The sequence below is a fragment of the Sander vitreus genome, chromosome 17, assembly GCF_031162955.1.
Source record: "Sander vitreus isolate 19-12246 chromosome 17, sanVit1, whole genome shotgun sequence".
Lineage (NCBI taxonomy): Eukaryota > Metazoa > Chordata > Actinopteri > Perciformes > Percidae > Sander > Sander vitreus.
Genome location: NC_135871.1, coordinates 6,718,976 through 6,736,502, shown reverse-complemented (window position 1 = coordinate 6,736,502; position 17,527 = coordinate 6,718,976). Strand labels below are relative to the sequence as shown.

Here is a 17,527-nt window from a genome sequence, read left to right as displayed (position 1 = left end):
CTTGTATCTCACGTTATGGCTCCGTAGCAGACGTTTTTATAAAAATAGGCTAACGATTGTGTCATAACCACGCAACTTAGTCACATAGTAGTCAATTACCGTATAGTACAGGAGAAGCTCGCAGGCAGTTTGGACTTACATTAGCTGTTTAAGTTTAATTACTAATGTTAACTATATAGCAATAATTAGCCTGAGTCATGTTAACTCCTACATATACCTACGCTCTCCGTCTCGGCAAGATTCGTAATGATTGAGAGTTCTCTTGGCACAGCTACCAGAAGACTTCCAACTTTCAGACAGGTTGCTCACGTCACATTTACGTCGTCTCTCTCAGTTGGAGGCTGCGCAGTAACGCTCAGCGTTCACCGGAAAAGTGCTTCTAAAGGTGTTCACTGGTCTCAGTCCAGAGCAACGGGATCTGTTGTTCTTCCCAATCTTTTATTTTCTCCCTTGTATGTATGTATGTATGTGTATGATGTATGTGTGTGTGTGTGTATGTATATATATATATATATATATATATATATATATATATATGTATATGTATATATGTGTATGTATATGTCTATGTATATATATATGTATATATGTGTGTATATATATATATGTGTGTATATATATATATATATATATATATATATATATATATATATATATGCATATGTATATATATATGTGTATATATATATATATATATATATATATATGTGTATGTATATATATGTGTGTGTGTATGTGTGTATATATATATATATATATATATATATATATATATGTGTGTATGTGTGTATACATACACATATATGTATGTATGTGTATATGTGTATATATATATATATGTGTGTGTGTATATATATATATATATATATATATATATATATATATATATATATATATACACACGTGTGTGTGTGTGTGTGTGCGTGCGTGTGCGCCCGTGTGGATCTTCATCCGCTTATCCGGTATCGGGTCGCGGGGGGAGCAGCTCCAGCAGGGCACCCCAAACTTCCCTTTGCCGAGCCACACTAACCAGCTCAGACTGTAAAAAAGAGATATAATCCCTCCACCTAGTCCTGGGTCTCCCCCGAGGCCTCCTCCCAGCTGGACGTGCCTGGAACACCTCCCTAGGGAGGCGCCCTTACCAGATGCCCGAACTACCTCAACTGGCTCCTTTCGACGCAAAGGAGCAGCGGCTCTACTCCGAGCTCCTCACGGATAACTGAGCTTCTCACCCTCTCTCTAAGGGAGACGCCAGCTACCCTCCTGAGGAAACCCATTTTGGCTGTTTGTACCCTGGATCTTATTCTTTCGGACATGACCGAAAGAATAAGGTCCTGTGTGTGTGTGTGTGTGTGTGTGTGTGTGTGTGTGTGTGTGTGTGTGTGTGTGTGTGTGTGTGTGTGTGTGTGTGTGTGTGTGTGTGTGTGTGTGTGTGTGTGTGTGTGTGTGTGTGTGTGTGTGTGTACTATTGTTAATCTGTAGTCCCCTGGCCTCAATGTTAAAAAAATGCCTTTTTAAAATACAAAATAACAAAAAAGAAAGGCAAAGCAGAACTTAGCACAAAACACGACACAGAACAGAAGCAAAAAGATTAGCAACAAAACGAAGCACAAGGCAGAACAGGTTACAAGATAATAGAGTACATAGATCAGGCAGGACACGCAATAGTGAACTACGAGGAAATAATAAGTGAAAGTCATACATGTTGACATTGCAAACTAACAGAATACATACATAATAAATCATTTTGGGGCTGACATGTATATATATTGACCACACATAGTTTCAGCTGCTTAGTAAAAGACGTATATGTATACAGTTGGTATGATAGTAACAATAAATTATAGCAATTATAGTAACAATAAAAAGCATGTCTCCTCTCTTGTCAAATCACTTTAGTGGAGGTTCTCGAGAGTGGTGGAGCCGTCTGCATCCATGCCTAAAGACAAGACCTTCTCCAACGCCACGGCGCTGCCTGTGCCTTTCTACGGCTCCCTGGTGGCGGGCCTCTCCAACGTCTGCCTGCACAGTGAGGAGCTCCTCCCCTTCAGCCAGAACGAATACAGCGCACAGCACATCAGCCAGCAGCTCACCCTGCTGCAGCAGGTACACACACAGGTCCACTCCCACAGCCCGCACCCAGGCTGCTGTTGTCTTTTTGTTTAACCACTAGAGGGAGACATGCCTTTATGAATGCATAGATGAATACAGTCAACCCCTGATCTCATGCTAGAGTTGTACCTTTTGCAACGCAGGAAATGTTCCAAGGATGTCATCCAGTTCATTTCCTCAACTCCAGAATACAAGGAGTGAGGGACAAAGTGTCGACCCCAAACAGGTGAGAATACTGTTCTGGCTTTACACACCGTTTACTGATGTTCCTTACAGACGGGTCAAAATGGACGGTTTATTAGCGAGGTGGTGGCATAGATTATTTTTTTCTCCTGGAAAGATGAACACCATTCCTCCAAAAAATATTCCCTCACTTGTTTTTGTTTTTTTGTTGTTTTTTTAATACTTGTGTGTGAGTTAAAAACGTACATTTGCTTACATATGATGTTCATATTTATAGTATTCCTACGATGTTTATACATTTTATAATGACAAATAATATAATAATAAATTAGTATATAAATAATAATACATTTTATGATAATTGTGATAATGATAATTTATGATAATAATAATAATAATAATAATAATAAATAACCGTAAAATAAAGAGGAACAAAGTCAGTTGAAATAATTAATTAATTAACCAATTCTGAAAATTTCTGGTAATTAACTAATCATCGTAATTGTTGTTTCAGTAATAATGTCTGGTGTAAATGTTCCTACATCTCTGTGTATCCCCCCCCCACCAGGAATGTGTCCCAGCATATCCCGCCAGCAGAGGGCAGCGCTCTACCTGCAAGTGAGGACGGAGTCCTCCGGCAGCTGCTCACACATGCTGACAGCGTTTCTAACTGGATCTCGGCTGAAATAGTCATCTGTGACTCCATTAAGGTGAGAGGAGACCTGAACTCATGAAAGCAACAGGGCCAGCAGGAGAAAAAAACAAAAACAAGCCATTACTGCCACAGCCGGTGCTTTGACTTCTCATTTGGATGTCAGTCACAGACTTTACCCATTATGTGCTTTCTGTCGCTTCTCTACTCTCATGGTTGAATGGTTTATAAAAAAGTTTGGAACAAGAACACATGGGTCTTAAACCAAGTCTTCTTTGGGCTTCATAAGTTGTCATTTGTCATACAAAAAGCTGAGAAACTCAATGTATTTGTATTATTATGGACACTTTTTTGTCCCTCAGCTACTTTCAAATAAACACACTCAATAAACATCATTTTTAAATAATCAGCTCATTTAGGACATCTTTTCAGTCTTTAATACTGACATGTCAGCTCAAATACTTCAGCTAGGGCTGGGCAGTATATCAATATTATATCGACATTGATGCATGCGGCTAGATATCGTCTTAATCTTTTTGTTCATCATAATATCGTGATATGACCCAAGTGTTGTCTTTTCCTGGTTTTAAAGGCTGCATTACGGTAAAGCGATGTCATTTCCTCAACTTACCAGACTGTTCTAGCTGCCTTTACCCACTTAGTCAATGTATCCACATTACTGATGATTATTTATCAAAAATCTCATTGTGTAAATATATTTTGTCAAAGCACCAACCCTACAATATTACCGCAATATTGGTTATATTGTGTCGCGAGGTATTTGGTCAAATATGAATATGTGATATTTAAATATCGCCCATCTCTAACTCCAGCTATTGTACTTCAACTATCTCTGGTGCTTCAACTTCACCTTAAGGGGACATGTTATGCTCACTTTCAGGTTCATACTTGTGTTTTGGGTTTCTTCTAGAACATGTTTACATGCTTTAATGTTCAAAAGAACACTTTATTTTTCTCATACTGTAGTCACCCTCTGTCTGAAACGCTCCATTTTACTGCCTGTCCCTTTAAAGGTGCACTATGAGTTCCTGCATGGTCACTTCTGTTGACGTTCCAAGTAAATACCAAAAAAAAACAGAGCAAGCTCGCCCCTCCCCCCATGTTTCCGTAACTGTCATGACTAACTGACTAACTGTCACTAACCCCCTCCCCCAACCATCGAGTCCTTGATGAGGAGGAAGGGAGTTCAACAGCAGGGTAAAGTCACTACACTATCCTGCTTTTGTTCCGTTTTTGAAGTGAGGAACGTAACGTCCCTCCAGTAGCTCTTCTGGTGCTGGTGTGGTGTTTACTCGTTATCCAGCTTGACTAGCATGACAAGCTAGCGTTAGCTCGTTAATAACAGTAGTAAAGCAGGCAAGACTAAAGACACGTTTTTATTCACTCGCCTTTTTTTGGCCCATTCATTTTTCAATCTGTTATCATGTATATATTCTGTGCTTTGTCCCATATCAGTTATTGTTGACAAATATATTTGTGTGTGTGTTGTACTTTTTAATTTCATTTTAAAGTTATTTTATAGCACTTGGTCATCTTAAGCTGTGTTTAAATGTGGTGTACAAATGAACTTAACTTGCACTTACTACAATGATGGTAATAATTTAATGAATAAGCTTCAAGTGAACGTGTGTGTGTGTGTGTGTGTGTGTGTGTGTGTGTGTTGTCTGTATCTGCTCTTTGGGTTACTTACCTTTACACATCTATTAACTAAAACAACAAGTATGTATGTAAGTATGTATTGAGTTGATGTAAATTAATGCTTTTGTTTTTTTTATCCGATTAATCGAAAAAAAACTCATAGTGCACCTTTAACTCGCCTCCCGAAAAAGCCCAGTCTGCTCTGATCAGGCCCCCCAGGAGAAGCGCCGGGCTTTGAAGCCAATTTGACATAGCGGCCAAACAGTGGAGCGGCAACTAGAGATGTTCCGATACCCATACCAGTAGGTATCGGCCCGATACCGCCCTAAAATGCTGGTATCGGTATCGGGAAAGTACTGGAGTTAATGCACCGATCCGATACCACGTCATAAAGCCCTAAAGAAAATCTATGTTAAAGTAGTTTATTTATGTTCTTTTCCGTTATAACTGACTGTCAAACTGGATAATAAAAAGAAAGTTCTGTGGCATTCATTGTTCATGTTTCACAAACATTAGTTTAACCTGAGCCAGACCGACAACAAAGATAGAAATCATATCACATCCATACAGGGATAGTAGTATACAGTTGTTAAAACATAATAAAATATATGACACACTGGTATCGGATCGGTACTCGGTATCGGCTGATACGCTAAGTTCAGGTATCGGAATCGGTATCGGGGAAGCAAAAAATGGTATCGGACCATCTCTAGTGACAACTACCGGGTCTGTCCCGTAATGCCCTCTGGCCCAAACAGACTATTTCCCATAGACTTACATAAAGGTGAAAAAAGACGTCTGTTAATCAGTGGATACTAAGTATTTGATCCGTTCAATCTAATAACATTTGGAAAGTCTAGGAGGGCCGCACGATTAAATCATTTAATCCCCATTCAAGTTAGTAGCTCAGTTGCGCTCATACAAGCTAGTCTCGCTTTGCCAGACCTTCCACCACAGCGCTGCGGAGGAGGGTCTGGCTGGTCCACACAGCGTTCCTGGATGGGAGAAAAACGTGCTCTGGTTTATTGGCATTTCTTTAAACCAATCACAATCGTCTTGGGCGGCGCTAAGCGCCGGACGCAATGACGGTGCCTCTGCAAAATAGCCTCGGGAAGGAACTTGTTTTGGTGGAACGTGTGTACGTTCAACGGTTGTTTTAGTCGTGCAACAGAAAACTCAGATTGGACAGATAGTCTAGCTAGCTGTCTGGATTTACCCTGCAGAGATCTGAGGAGCAGTTAACCATAGTCCTCACAAATCCACCGGAGTTTAGAATTCCAACACAAAGAAAGTGGAAGGTGACGGACATCCGGCTGAAAAGAGTAAAATCTGTCTGAATTTGAACGTCATGGATATAGACTACATACAAGCTGACAGTTATAGTTACAGTACGGAACTTAAACTTGAAATTAAAAGTTCCAAATGCTTTTAATGATTACACTTCAACTAATTTCAGGTCCTTACTTCAAAAACAACATTCTTAAACTGCTATTCCCATTCAAACTGCCAGATGCAAATAACTAGAAGAAAAAAATAGACATTTGAACCTGTTCACAATACTTTGTTAACACATAATCAAGCACACTTGCATTGCACAGTGCGTTGACAACTTTGACTATATGTAGTCTTTTTCTTGTTTTTTTTCCAGTTGGCATGCTTCATTCTGCAGCCTCATGTAGTCCCAAGAAAAGCATACCACTGTAAAGACCTACTGGGGTTTTGCATTTTGCCTTGTTTAGCTTTTCCTTGTTTTTAATTGCAAGCTCTCCTCCCTTGCAGACACAAGTTGCTTTGCTGACCAAGTATCTGTGGATAGGAAAACACTGCTACGAATCAAGGAACTTTGCCACAGCCATGCAGGTCCTCGGAGGTCTGGAGAACGTGATTGTCAGGCAGTTACCAGTAAGGCTGCATCTCATAAATTCCTCCTCACACAAACTGAGTTTCTGTAATAAGTCAGATGTCCTCGAGCTAAACGTTTTCCTCAGCTGTGATAGAATTGGGTGGTGTTTAATTAGTTTCACAAATGCATTAATGCATTCAGATAAGATGTAGAAAGTGTGAGCACGGTGAGGAGGATTGTCCCATGAATAAGAGTCCTTTAAAAAACAAAAGAAAACACGCAATTAAAAGACACTATTTTGAGAATATATTAAGAAATTTCCGTATTTCCATGGCTTATATTCATTATATTCATTGACTCTTATGTTGCATTTAAAGCTAGGGTATAATTAGTCTTCCTTTAGTAAACTGTTAAATAAAAGTGCCTCCTCTCTTGCCAACAGGCTTGGAAACATCTGTCTTCCAAAGTTTGTGAGATCCTGGAGGAGCTGCGAGCTGTGCAGGTGTGTGTGTGTGTGTGTGTGTGTGTGTGTAGGTGTGTTTGAGCAAGCACACACGTATGTTGCTTGTAACTGAGGGCTGGTCACATTATCAAACTAGGCTGCAGGGCAAACAAATCAATACAAAAACAGCTTCAAGCAAGCCGCCTGTGTGCTGAGAGCTTACAGCTGGCTCTGCTTCTGAAAGTCACCGATGCATCAAACAACATGCGTCGCTCTCCTGCCAACTTTTCTGTATTTAACTGTATCAGGCTGGGTATCGGCAATGATTTCCCGAATCGATTCAATTCCGATTCACAAGGTCCCAATTAAATTAAATGTCTTCTGTTGTAAAATGTACAAGCAAGAAGCCACCCTCAAATGTTTTAGAATGCACCAGGTTAATGTTTACATTAAGAATTGTATGTTTAGTACTTTTTACTTATACATCCATGGTGAAATATATATATATATATATATATATATATATATATATATATATATATATATATATATATATATATATATATATATATATATATAAGTATATATATATATATATAAAGATTGATTTCTGATTATTTGAACCCAGCACTAGTAGAGAACCATGCTCTCTTGGCTTTTTAATGTATTAAATTAATAAAAAAAAAGAATGAATTATTTGTTGAAAATCCTCTCCAACTCTTTCAATCACATCACACCGCTACATTGGACATGCTTATCTCTGCGTCAAGCGCCTTGAAACTTTGGCTTAATTGGAAATTTTCAAAAATGTTCTAGTCCAGTGAGAACTCATTTATTTACTGTGCGGTTCAATCGCGGTTTCCTCAGGTGTTTCTGAAGAGTGACGACCTGTGTCTGATGGGGGGGGAACCCAGGAGGAGGAGGCCCACACTGCCGTCGGCGCGCATCCTGGCCATGCACGTCCAGAAGCTGGAGATCGGAGCCTTCACGCTCACCACCGGAGCTTACAAGTGGCCCAAGCTCAGGTGAGGGGAGATCACTTTTAGATCTGTAATAAGCTGCCACTGACCTCATGTGGCCGGCCGATGTTTTGTTTGTTCTATTTCTGCTTTTTGTCTTTCAACTTCCGGTCTTTGTTGCTGTTGCTATGGAAAACAAAAGGTTCATTTTCTTTTTATTTAATAGCACTAAAAACGAACATTTAAGGTGCAGTAGGTAAGCCTTATACAACTAACTTTCTGTCATATTTGCTGAAACTGACCCTATGTTCCAGTAGAACTACATGAAGCTTCATTTGAAAAGAAATCTGGCTCTCTGGCTCCACCTACAGTCTGTAGTGTGATTTGCAAAAATCCACAGCTCCCTGTTCAGATGCACCAATCAGGGCCAGGGGGGGTGTCTAACTGTATGTCAATCACTGCTCATGCACACGCATTCATTCTCCCTTGTGGGGGGAGGGGCTTAGGAGACCGTTTTGGGCTTTAGCGGAAAGGGGGGGAGGGACTGAGAAGTTGTTGATGTTCAAATTGTTTGGCTAAGTCCTGGATCTTTACAATCCTACCTACGGCACCTTTAACGCAGAGCAAAAAATAACAAAATGTGCAAGGGAGGCCAAATGCCTAAAAGGCTTAAAGGAACACACTTATTGGGACTTTAGCTTATTCATCGTAACCCCCAGAGTTAGACAAGTCCATACATAGCCTTGCTGCAAAGAAAATCACTCCGCCCAAGTAGCAGAAGTAGCAGAGCTTCGCCTTTCTGAGAATATAGTTCCCAGTATGTGTACGGTTAGAAGATGGCTGTGTCTCATGTGACCTTGTTATTTGTACACGCTGTGACTCTACAAATCACAACATGTAAACAGGAACATGTTGGCGTTATTTTGTCACTTATTCGGAGCAGTAGGCTAGATGGAGCCGGTTACCTGCATGTTCTGTGCTAGGCTAAGCTACCGGTGGAACGGTCAGACAGAGTTACAACACGCACGGACACAAGAAGGGTACGTACCGACTTGTCTTACTCTGGGGGTTACGGTGAATAAGCTAAAGTCGGCGTGTTCCTTTAAACAAGGGTCTCCTCATGTTTTGATGAAAAACATAAAGAAAATAAACTAAAAGCTATTTCAAATAGAACTAACACATTTTAAAACATAATCATTTTCCCATTGATAAAAAACACAACAATGAAAAAGACGCGTTCACACGGCCAACTATAAATTCCTCAAAGTTGGCAACACACGTCCACATTTATAAGTCGTTCAACTGGCCTGATGAGTAGCAGGTAACACGCACTGCTTGCTTTGTCTCATTTGTGGTGCAGGGAATTAATTCCCCCGAAGTTCCATTTCCAAAGGAAAAAGAAAATTCCCGCACAAACGTGTCACCTCTGCATTGGTTTATTTGGTCGACGTATCGACCAACATTTGTAGTAAAAGTGGTGGAGGACCTTTGTGATCTGGCTGGAACATAGAATAAAAGAACATCACTGATGTATGGAGGAGCAAAGTCATTTAAAGCTTCATAGACAAGTGAAATAACTTCTAAAAGATACAGGTAGCCAGTGCAGCGTCTTAAGCAATTGTCCTTGTTTTCGTTAAGACTCTGACCACAGCATTCTGAACTAGCTGTAGTTTTCTTATGGGCTTTTTAGGTACTTTAGGCCTCTAAAGGCTCTGACACACCAACCTGACGGCCGACCGTCGGCAGAAAAGGCAGTCGGACTGATCAGTCGGCTCCCCGAGGTCAAAAAAGTGCCTCGGAACACACCGAAGCGACGCCGACTTGAGCGTACGTTCTGCGCGTTGTCAGTTCTCGGGCTTCTTCTTGTGGAAGAAGCACTGATTCGCTAGTCAAGGGCTAGCACTCCACCAATCGGATTGGTCATTGAGTCCGACTGCCCACTGGCCGATTCAACAACTCAAATCAAAATGGATCCCGTCGGCTCCTCCGACTGACGACGGCACGGAACACACCGAACAGACTCGAGTCACCGACCTCGCCAGACTGTCCGACGGCCGATAATCGGGTTGGTGTGTCAGAGCCTTTACATTAATACCATGACTGCAGTGGAAGAAGTATTCCGATCCTTTACTTAAGTAAAAGTACTAATACACTGTAAAAAATACTCTGTTACAAGTAAAGTCCTGCATTGAAAATGTATCATCAAAAGTATCATCAGGAAAATATACTGAAAGTAAAGGTAAAAGTACTCAATGCAAAAACAGTTCTGTCAATCAACTAAGTGTTTAATGGTCTAATCATTTCAGCTGGACTTGTAGGCCGTTATTTTTGATTTACATACTTTCTCTCTTGTTATTATTAAACTGTTTGCATAGAATAATATTATACTGAATACTCTAAACAAGATAACATGGAGCCATTGCGTGTCCTTCTCTGGAGCACGGTGTGATGCTGAGGAAAGAACAGGCGCTCCCTGACTAGATAAAGGAGACGTCATCGTCTCTTACCAGATAACAACTGACGACACCAACTCTTGTATCATGATTTCTTGCATTACACTTGTTATTATAAAAAGCAGCTGTAGAGAGCTTTTCGTCAGGTCATTGTCTGTACTATTCTGTAGTGCGGAGAAGGCCTCCTTGTTGGGTTCTCAAGTAAAATTAACTTTAATATATCTTCAGTGGTCTCTGTCTATTCTTGATAATATAATTATTCTAACAATAATCAGACGTCGTATTTATAGACTGCATGTGTTTTGTGTGCAAAAATGAATTGAATTTGTAAAAGTAAAGTAACTAAAGCTATCAGATTAATATATAACGGAGTAAAAAGTACAATATTTCTCTCTGACATGTAGCAGAGTAGAAGTAGAAAAGACTCAAGTAAAGTACAAGTACCTCAAATTTGTACTTAAGTACAGTACTGGAGTAAATGTACTTAGTTACATTCCACCACTGCATGATTGATCCTGCATGCTGTAATTTTCACTCATGGGATGTTGCTGAAATGGACGTACAGCCAGTTAAATTAGCCTGCTACTTATCCTGTCCTGTGACACAATATATTAACAGTCAGTGTCATCAACTGAAAATGAGCTCTCTCTCTCTCCCCACATCCCAAGAATCCAGCTATGACAAAGTCGGCCAACTCGCTATGAGTGTCCTTCTCCTTCACTCCAATATGGCCGACCAGATGCCGAGGTCACAACAAGTGGCGGTTGGATGGTAATGGCACAGCTGTTGGATTTGGGTTGTTGGTAGGGGGTGCCAGTGTTGCACCAGATGGCGCCCGTGGGATGGGGTTTGATTGGAAAGGAGGTTTCAGGCCAGATGCTGAGAGGCAACTGGCTGTAGCCAGATGTTGGGGTCAGGAGATCTAGCAGGGAAAGGCAGAGACACAGCTGGTTGGTTATCCCCGCTCTCTCTAAATCAGGTCACAGACAAACCTGGTGAGGCTGCCAGAGGAAGGAAACGTGGGTAAGATATGCATCTAGATAAGAGCTGCTTAGATTAATCGATTAGTAACTAATAAGTCTGAGTCATCTTTTTAAAACAAAAAAGTAAAACTTATCTGATTCCAGCTTCTTAAATGTGAATATTTTCTAGTTCCTTTACTCCTCTGTGACAGTAAACTGAAGATCTTTGAGTTGTGGACAAAACAGACATTTGAGGACGTCATCTTGGGCTTTGGGCCGTTTTCTGTCATTTTATAGACCTAACAGCTAATCGATTAATCGAGAAAATCAACAATGAAAATCATCATTAGTTGCAGCCCTAACCTAGATATAAAGGCTTTTGCATGTTTTCACTTTTCCTTCTGTTCTTTATTCCTATTTCATGTTGCTCCGCCCGCTCATCCACCTGTCCGTCCTTGGCTCAAGGAGCATAGCAAAGGTTGTGAGTCAGGTCCACGCCTTCCAGGAGGCTGTGTACCCCTACAGCCCGGACCGGGAGCTGCAGGCCTACCTTCGGCGCCGCATCGCCCGGCTTGCCACCTCTGACATCCACCTATTGGCCGCCGACAACGATGCCAACTTCCGGCAGTCCAGCGAGCGACAGACACGGAGGATCCAGGACACGCTGAAGAGGGTTAGAGCCACATTCCAATGAGCCCTGCCCCCGGTCACATCTAACAGCCCAGAGCGAGTCACCACCACCAGGTCAACGCCTAATGTCCAAGCCCAGACTGAGGCTCCATGCCCAAGCCACGACCCTCACATGTCTCTGTAGTCCTGACAGCAGAGCCTTGCGGACTGGAGAACTTTTTCTGCAGTCATATGTTCACTGTCCGCAAAGGCCCCTAAACCTAAAGTAACTAATATGTATATATAACTTTTAAATGTTTCTGAAACTGTGTAACTTTCCATCTGATGATCATAAATGACCTGTAACAAGTAAGACTAACAATGAAATGAACGCTAGTTTTCTATATTTTTTATTAATGCCTCTGCCCCGGTCCGATTTTTCCCGGAAAGTCAAAAAATGATTTACGGTAACGCATTCTGACGGGTCACAGATTTCGGTGTAACACCGGAAAAGCCTGTGTTAGCGTATCCAGCCAGGTAAAGGGTAGCAGGAGATTTCTTTATATAGGCTTAATTGTATTTTTATTTTATTGTAGAAGTTATCTGCTGTAGTTATGGCTGATACTGGGACAGGGCCATCACAGAAAAGAAGGAACTTTAACAACGGACAAAATCCGAGTCACACTCGGTCAGGCTTTCTACAGATGGAGACAATTACAGGATTGTAAATGATTCAAAAACGTCCCCGAATTGGCCCTCAGGTATGCGATATGTCTTATTTTATTCATAAAATAACTTGCGGTTGTACGTCAGTAGCAGACATTAAATGACCTCCCCCTTCTATTTAGCGCAGACGTATTATTCCCCCTGTACTTGTGTAAAGCATCCGTTGGTTTCATGAAATGAGCTATATTAATCTAAGTTATTATGTTGGTTGCTACAACAAACTCTTAATGCTTTGGCTCGTGACACAGTGACAGTGATAACGTTGTCCGGTTTAGGTCACGATACATCTAAAGTAGGCTAAGTTACCGTATGCAACACTTGAAATGCAACGATGCATCTGTAACGTATTCTCTTATTGTAAAATGAAAGGTTTTCTGTGTGAGCAAAACATTCATTGCGACTATATGACCTCCCCGTAACGCTAATTCCTACACCTTTACGACCGCGGGCGTGGTAAAAACAGTACTACCGCTTTTGTCCAAAGGGGCTGCTGAAATCATCACAAACTGAAAGTTACATACAGCCACTTTAAAGGAGATCTATTATATACCGTTTTCAGGTTCATACTTGTATTTTGTGTTTCTATTAGAACATGTTAACATGCTTTACTGTTCACAAAAACAAGATTACAGCTTTCCCTGGCAGTAGCATGTAGCTACATGTAGTTAGCAGTGGATCGTAATAGAGTATAGCAACAATTTCTACCATCGTAAATCACAGATAAAGGCTGCTAAAACAAATACTACACAACCGGACACCGGACAAGATTATAGCTTTCCCTGGCGTTAGTATGTAGCTAAATGTGGCAGGGTATGAAACGTAAACACTGCCGTAGCGTGCCCACCTGGAGCAGATGACCATATATGGAAAACTGGCTCTTTATGACATCATACAGAGCCGAGAGTAGAACAACTGTTGAAGCTGGAGCGTTCAGAACAGTGGGAAATCTGAGGTTTTGGCTCACAGGGATTTCTTTTAAATATGTTTATCTCATTATGTGAAGCTCTGGCCATGTTTAACATTAACATCGGACATTGTAACACTATAGTTATGACAGAAAATAGCATAATAGTTCTCCTGCAAGTCAATCATTCAGTTTAGACCCCAGGCAACTTTATTTATAACACCCTTAAGATTACACAGGTAGTTTTCCTCACTACCTTCCTTGTTTTTTATGAGTATTTCCCATGCACAAAGAGAAGTAATGGGTGGCGTTAATAGTTAGCAATGATTTTTTTCTCAGCTCATATATTGACATTTCTAATCATTATTTGTGAATTGAACTGCAATTTGGCTCTTTAGGCCTCATGTGGACTGATCACAGCAGTAATGCAGACTGCATGTCCAACATCAAGGCTGGATTACCAACATGGCGAGTTGGACAGCTGCACCAGGGCCCAAGACCCCCAGGGGCCCCCAGAAGCCACAGGTTTACTGTGTAGCAATGTGGTAATATGATCGATTGTAACTTTGTTTGGGAATATGCACCACTAAAGCAGGATATCAACTGACACAATGAGGGCCTTTAGGTGGAATCCTGCTTTTCTAGCCAGGGCTCTAGGATTGGCAATGTCGGTACGTCGGGCAATCCCCCACTTTGGTCCAGACTGAAATATCTCATCAACTATTACATGGATTTCCATGAAGTTTGGTACAAATATCCTTGATCCCTAGAGGATGAATCCTCATGATTTTAAGGATCCCCTGACTTTTCCTCTGGTGTGACCGTGGGGTTCACATTTGTAGTTTTCAGTAAAATGTCTAGACAACTATTGGATGGAATGCCATTAAATCTGCTTCAGATAATCATGAAGCCAGTGATCACTTCACTTTGTGTTTACCGCCATCATCGGGTCAAACCTTTAATTTCTCCAATACTGATTTATTGCGAAATATAGAGCTGCGAAAAAGTAATCTATCGGTGGGGGGTCGGGGGGAGAATCAACCCATGACAAATATATATTTGATGTTGCTGAAACATGTTTGACTTGTTCGAAGCGCGGCAAAATAATGCAAAATGTATTAAATGTACTGAAAGTTTTATTGATTATATATTTTGCTTAAGCTACGACACGTTTCTACTTGTTTACCGATTAGGACTTTACCAAATGAGATTTATATGACTAGATTGGTCCATTAATATCTAATATGAATCCCATTCAAACAGCACAATGTGAAATAATTGCATTCATTATTAATCACGTAACAGGAACATAGAGTCTATGGTTGTGAAGGGACAAAGCCAGACGAGCTTACTGTCGGGAGAAGACCTTACCATTACGCAGAAAATGATACAACATAATGAGATGTCAGTGTGCACAATGTTATTTGAACAATGTTGATGTTCAGTCAGTGTCTATTTTTCTATATCCCTGCCTGCCCTCTCTCTCTCTCTCTCTCTCTCTCTCTCTCTCTCTCTCTCTCTCTTTTTCTCTCTGTGGTCTTCTGCCGTGAAACACACCGTGGAGATGGAATGTGACGTGCTATGAAGATTTGCTTAATTTAGCCAAATAAATGAGATTTTCTAAGCCCTCTCTTGCCAAAGCGTATTATTGTCAGACAATATCCGTGATGGAATGGCTGTGTGGCAGGTTCCAGCCCTGTTACATCTGTCAGGGGATGTGGAGTGTTCCTCTCATCCTGTAGGGCTTTAAAGGTCCCATGTTTTTTTTTTTATATTTATTATAAAGCAGGTCGAAGTGCTATAAATACTGTGAAAGGATCAAAACGTTCAGTCCACAGAGAAAGCTGAGGTCTTCGACACACCAAACAGAAGTAGAGAAATTCCACCAGATGTCCGTCACAATCCGCTTTCTTTGTGTTGGAATTTTAAACTGGTGGATTAGCTATTTATACCACTAAAAAGGCTCAAAATATCACCAAACTTCAACGGTAGTATAATGAGGGTCCCAAAATGTTGCCCCTTATTATGCTACCGTTGAAGTTTGGTGATATTGTGAGCCTTTTTAGTGGTATAAATAGCGATTTGTTTTTACTTTCCCTGTGCCCCGAATACTAGCGTTGTAAGCTAATCAGCGGGCCGCGCTAGCGTCTTTCAAGCTTCAAACTCATTTGATTAGCATGAAAACATGGCCCAGAGAGTGACAGAGTGGGTACACATCTGTTAATAACCCCTAGGTTCGTTTTGCGCCGGAATTGTCCTTTAACTTCTCCTCAGATCTCTGCAGGGTAAATCCAGACAGCTAGCTAGACTATCTGTCCAATCTGAGTTTTCTCTTGCACAAACGATTTTACAGCGGTTCCGTGCAGAGCTTAGCGCCGCCCACGACGATTCTGATTGGTTTAAAGAAATGCCAATAAACCAGAGCATGTTTTTCTCCCATCCTGAAAAGCTATGTGGCTAACCAGACCCTCCACAGCGCTGTGGATGGTCTGGCAAAGCGAGACCACTGCAGGGTAAATCCAGACAGCTAGCTAGACTATCTGTCCAATCTGAGTTTTCTGTTGTACGACTAAAACAACATGTTCCACCAAAACAAGTTCCTTCATGGGGCCATTTTGCAGGCTGCGTACGGGGCTTAGCACCGTCCAAGACGATTGGGATTGTTTTTTTAAAAAGGACCATAAATCAGAGCACGTTTTTCTCCCATCCCAGAATGCTGTGTGGACTAGCCAGACCCTCCTGTGCAGCGCTGTGGAGGAAGGTCTGGCAATGCGAGACTAAAGCAGAAGTAATGCATCATTTTCTGTAATGCCAAGTGGACTTCTGGAACGTTATCAACTCAAACTCATGTTTATAAGCAGTTCTCATAAACTTAGAAAAAGTCATGAAGTATCAAAGTGTTAAAACACTGTTAAGCATGTTTTGGACCTGTTCTGGAGAGTCCACGCCAGTGGTGGAATGTATCTGTGTACATTTACTCAAGTACTGTAGTCAAGTAGAATTTTGAACTACTTGCACTTGAGTATTTTCATTCCATGCTACTTCATACTTCTATTTCCTTACATTTAATAGTAAAACAATGTGCTTTTGAATCCACTACATGTATCTGACAGATCTGCTGTGGTTACTTTGCAAATTAAGGTTGTACATGCAAAACCTGTAATCATGTCATAAAAGATGCACTGTAATAGAGTACTCTATCCATCAGTACATCAAGCATGTAAAATCTGCTCCACTTCAACATGCTACAACATTAAAATGATACTTATGCATTGTCATTTTAATCTAAAAATGACAGATTTACACAAATTGCCTCATTTTTGTTCTCTACTGACTCCTAAAACTCCGTAGCTGCAAGCTTTGGTCACAAACAAATAATGTACATCATTCCTCAAACCCGTACTGTTTCTTGGTGAAAGTTATTGGGTGAAAGTTTTTGCCCCCTCATCTTGGTGTTGACTCCAGAGTCACCTACACGTCCTCTCACTGAACACTGGTTAGTCATTGTTGGATGTCATTTGCTGACAAGTCTGTTGTTTGTTCTTGTATCTTTTTATGCTGCTGTCTCAGCCAGGGCTCCTGTGTAAAAGAGATTCTGAATCTCAGTGGGAATAATCCTGGTAAAATAAGACAAAAATGGTACTTAAATCAAACTTGCAAATGCAGGACCTTTACTGATAATGGAGTATTTGCTTGAATAATGGACTTCTTCCACCCCTGTCCACCACTAACAGAAAGTACAAAATCCTATGTATCATGATTTTTTTCCGCGACAATTTTTTAAATCGATTCTTTTGTCTAGAATCAATATTTATTTTTATTTATTTTTTTTACCAATGATTGACCTAAATATTTTCTGTTTATACGGTACCGCCAACAGCGACTACATCATATCCGTTTCCAGCTACACAGACCGAAAGCAGAAAATGCAGAAAATCCATGTTATGTACTTCAGACTGACTGACTGACATGTGATGTACATTCTTCTTAGAAAACAATTCGTTTTTAGAATGTATCATGATC

General features: G+C 40.7%; 1 protein-coding gene across 1 annotated transcript in view; it reads left to right on the top strand.

Annotated features, from left to right (window-relative positions):
* The window catches only part of kndc1 (kinase non-catalytic C-lobe domain containing 1), a 67,182-nt gene extending 52,080 nt beyond the window's left edge, over window positions 1-15,102 (top strand). Inside the window, 7 exon segments of the mRNA XM_078273768.1 lie at window positions 1,900-2,106; window positions 2,256-2,338; window positions 2,864-3,005; window positions 6,386-6,508; window positions 6,892-6,951; window positions 7,759-7,916; window positions 11,731-15,102. Coding sequence (XP_078129894.1) covers window positions 1,900-2,106; window positions 2,256-2,338; window positions 2,864-3,005; window positions 6,386-6,508; window positions 6,892-6,951; window positions 7,759-7,916; window positions 11,731-11,959 — 1,002 coding nt within the window. The 3' untranslated portion in view covers window positions 11,960-15,102.
* Window positions 15,103-17,527: the final 2,425 nt, after the last annotated feature.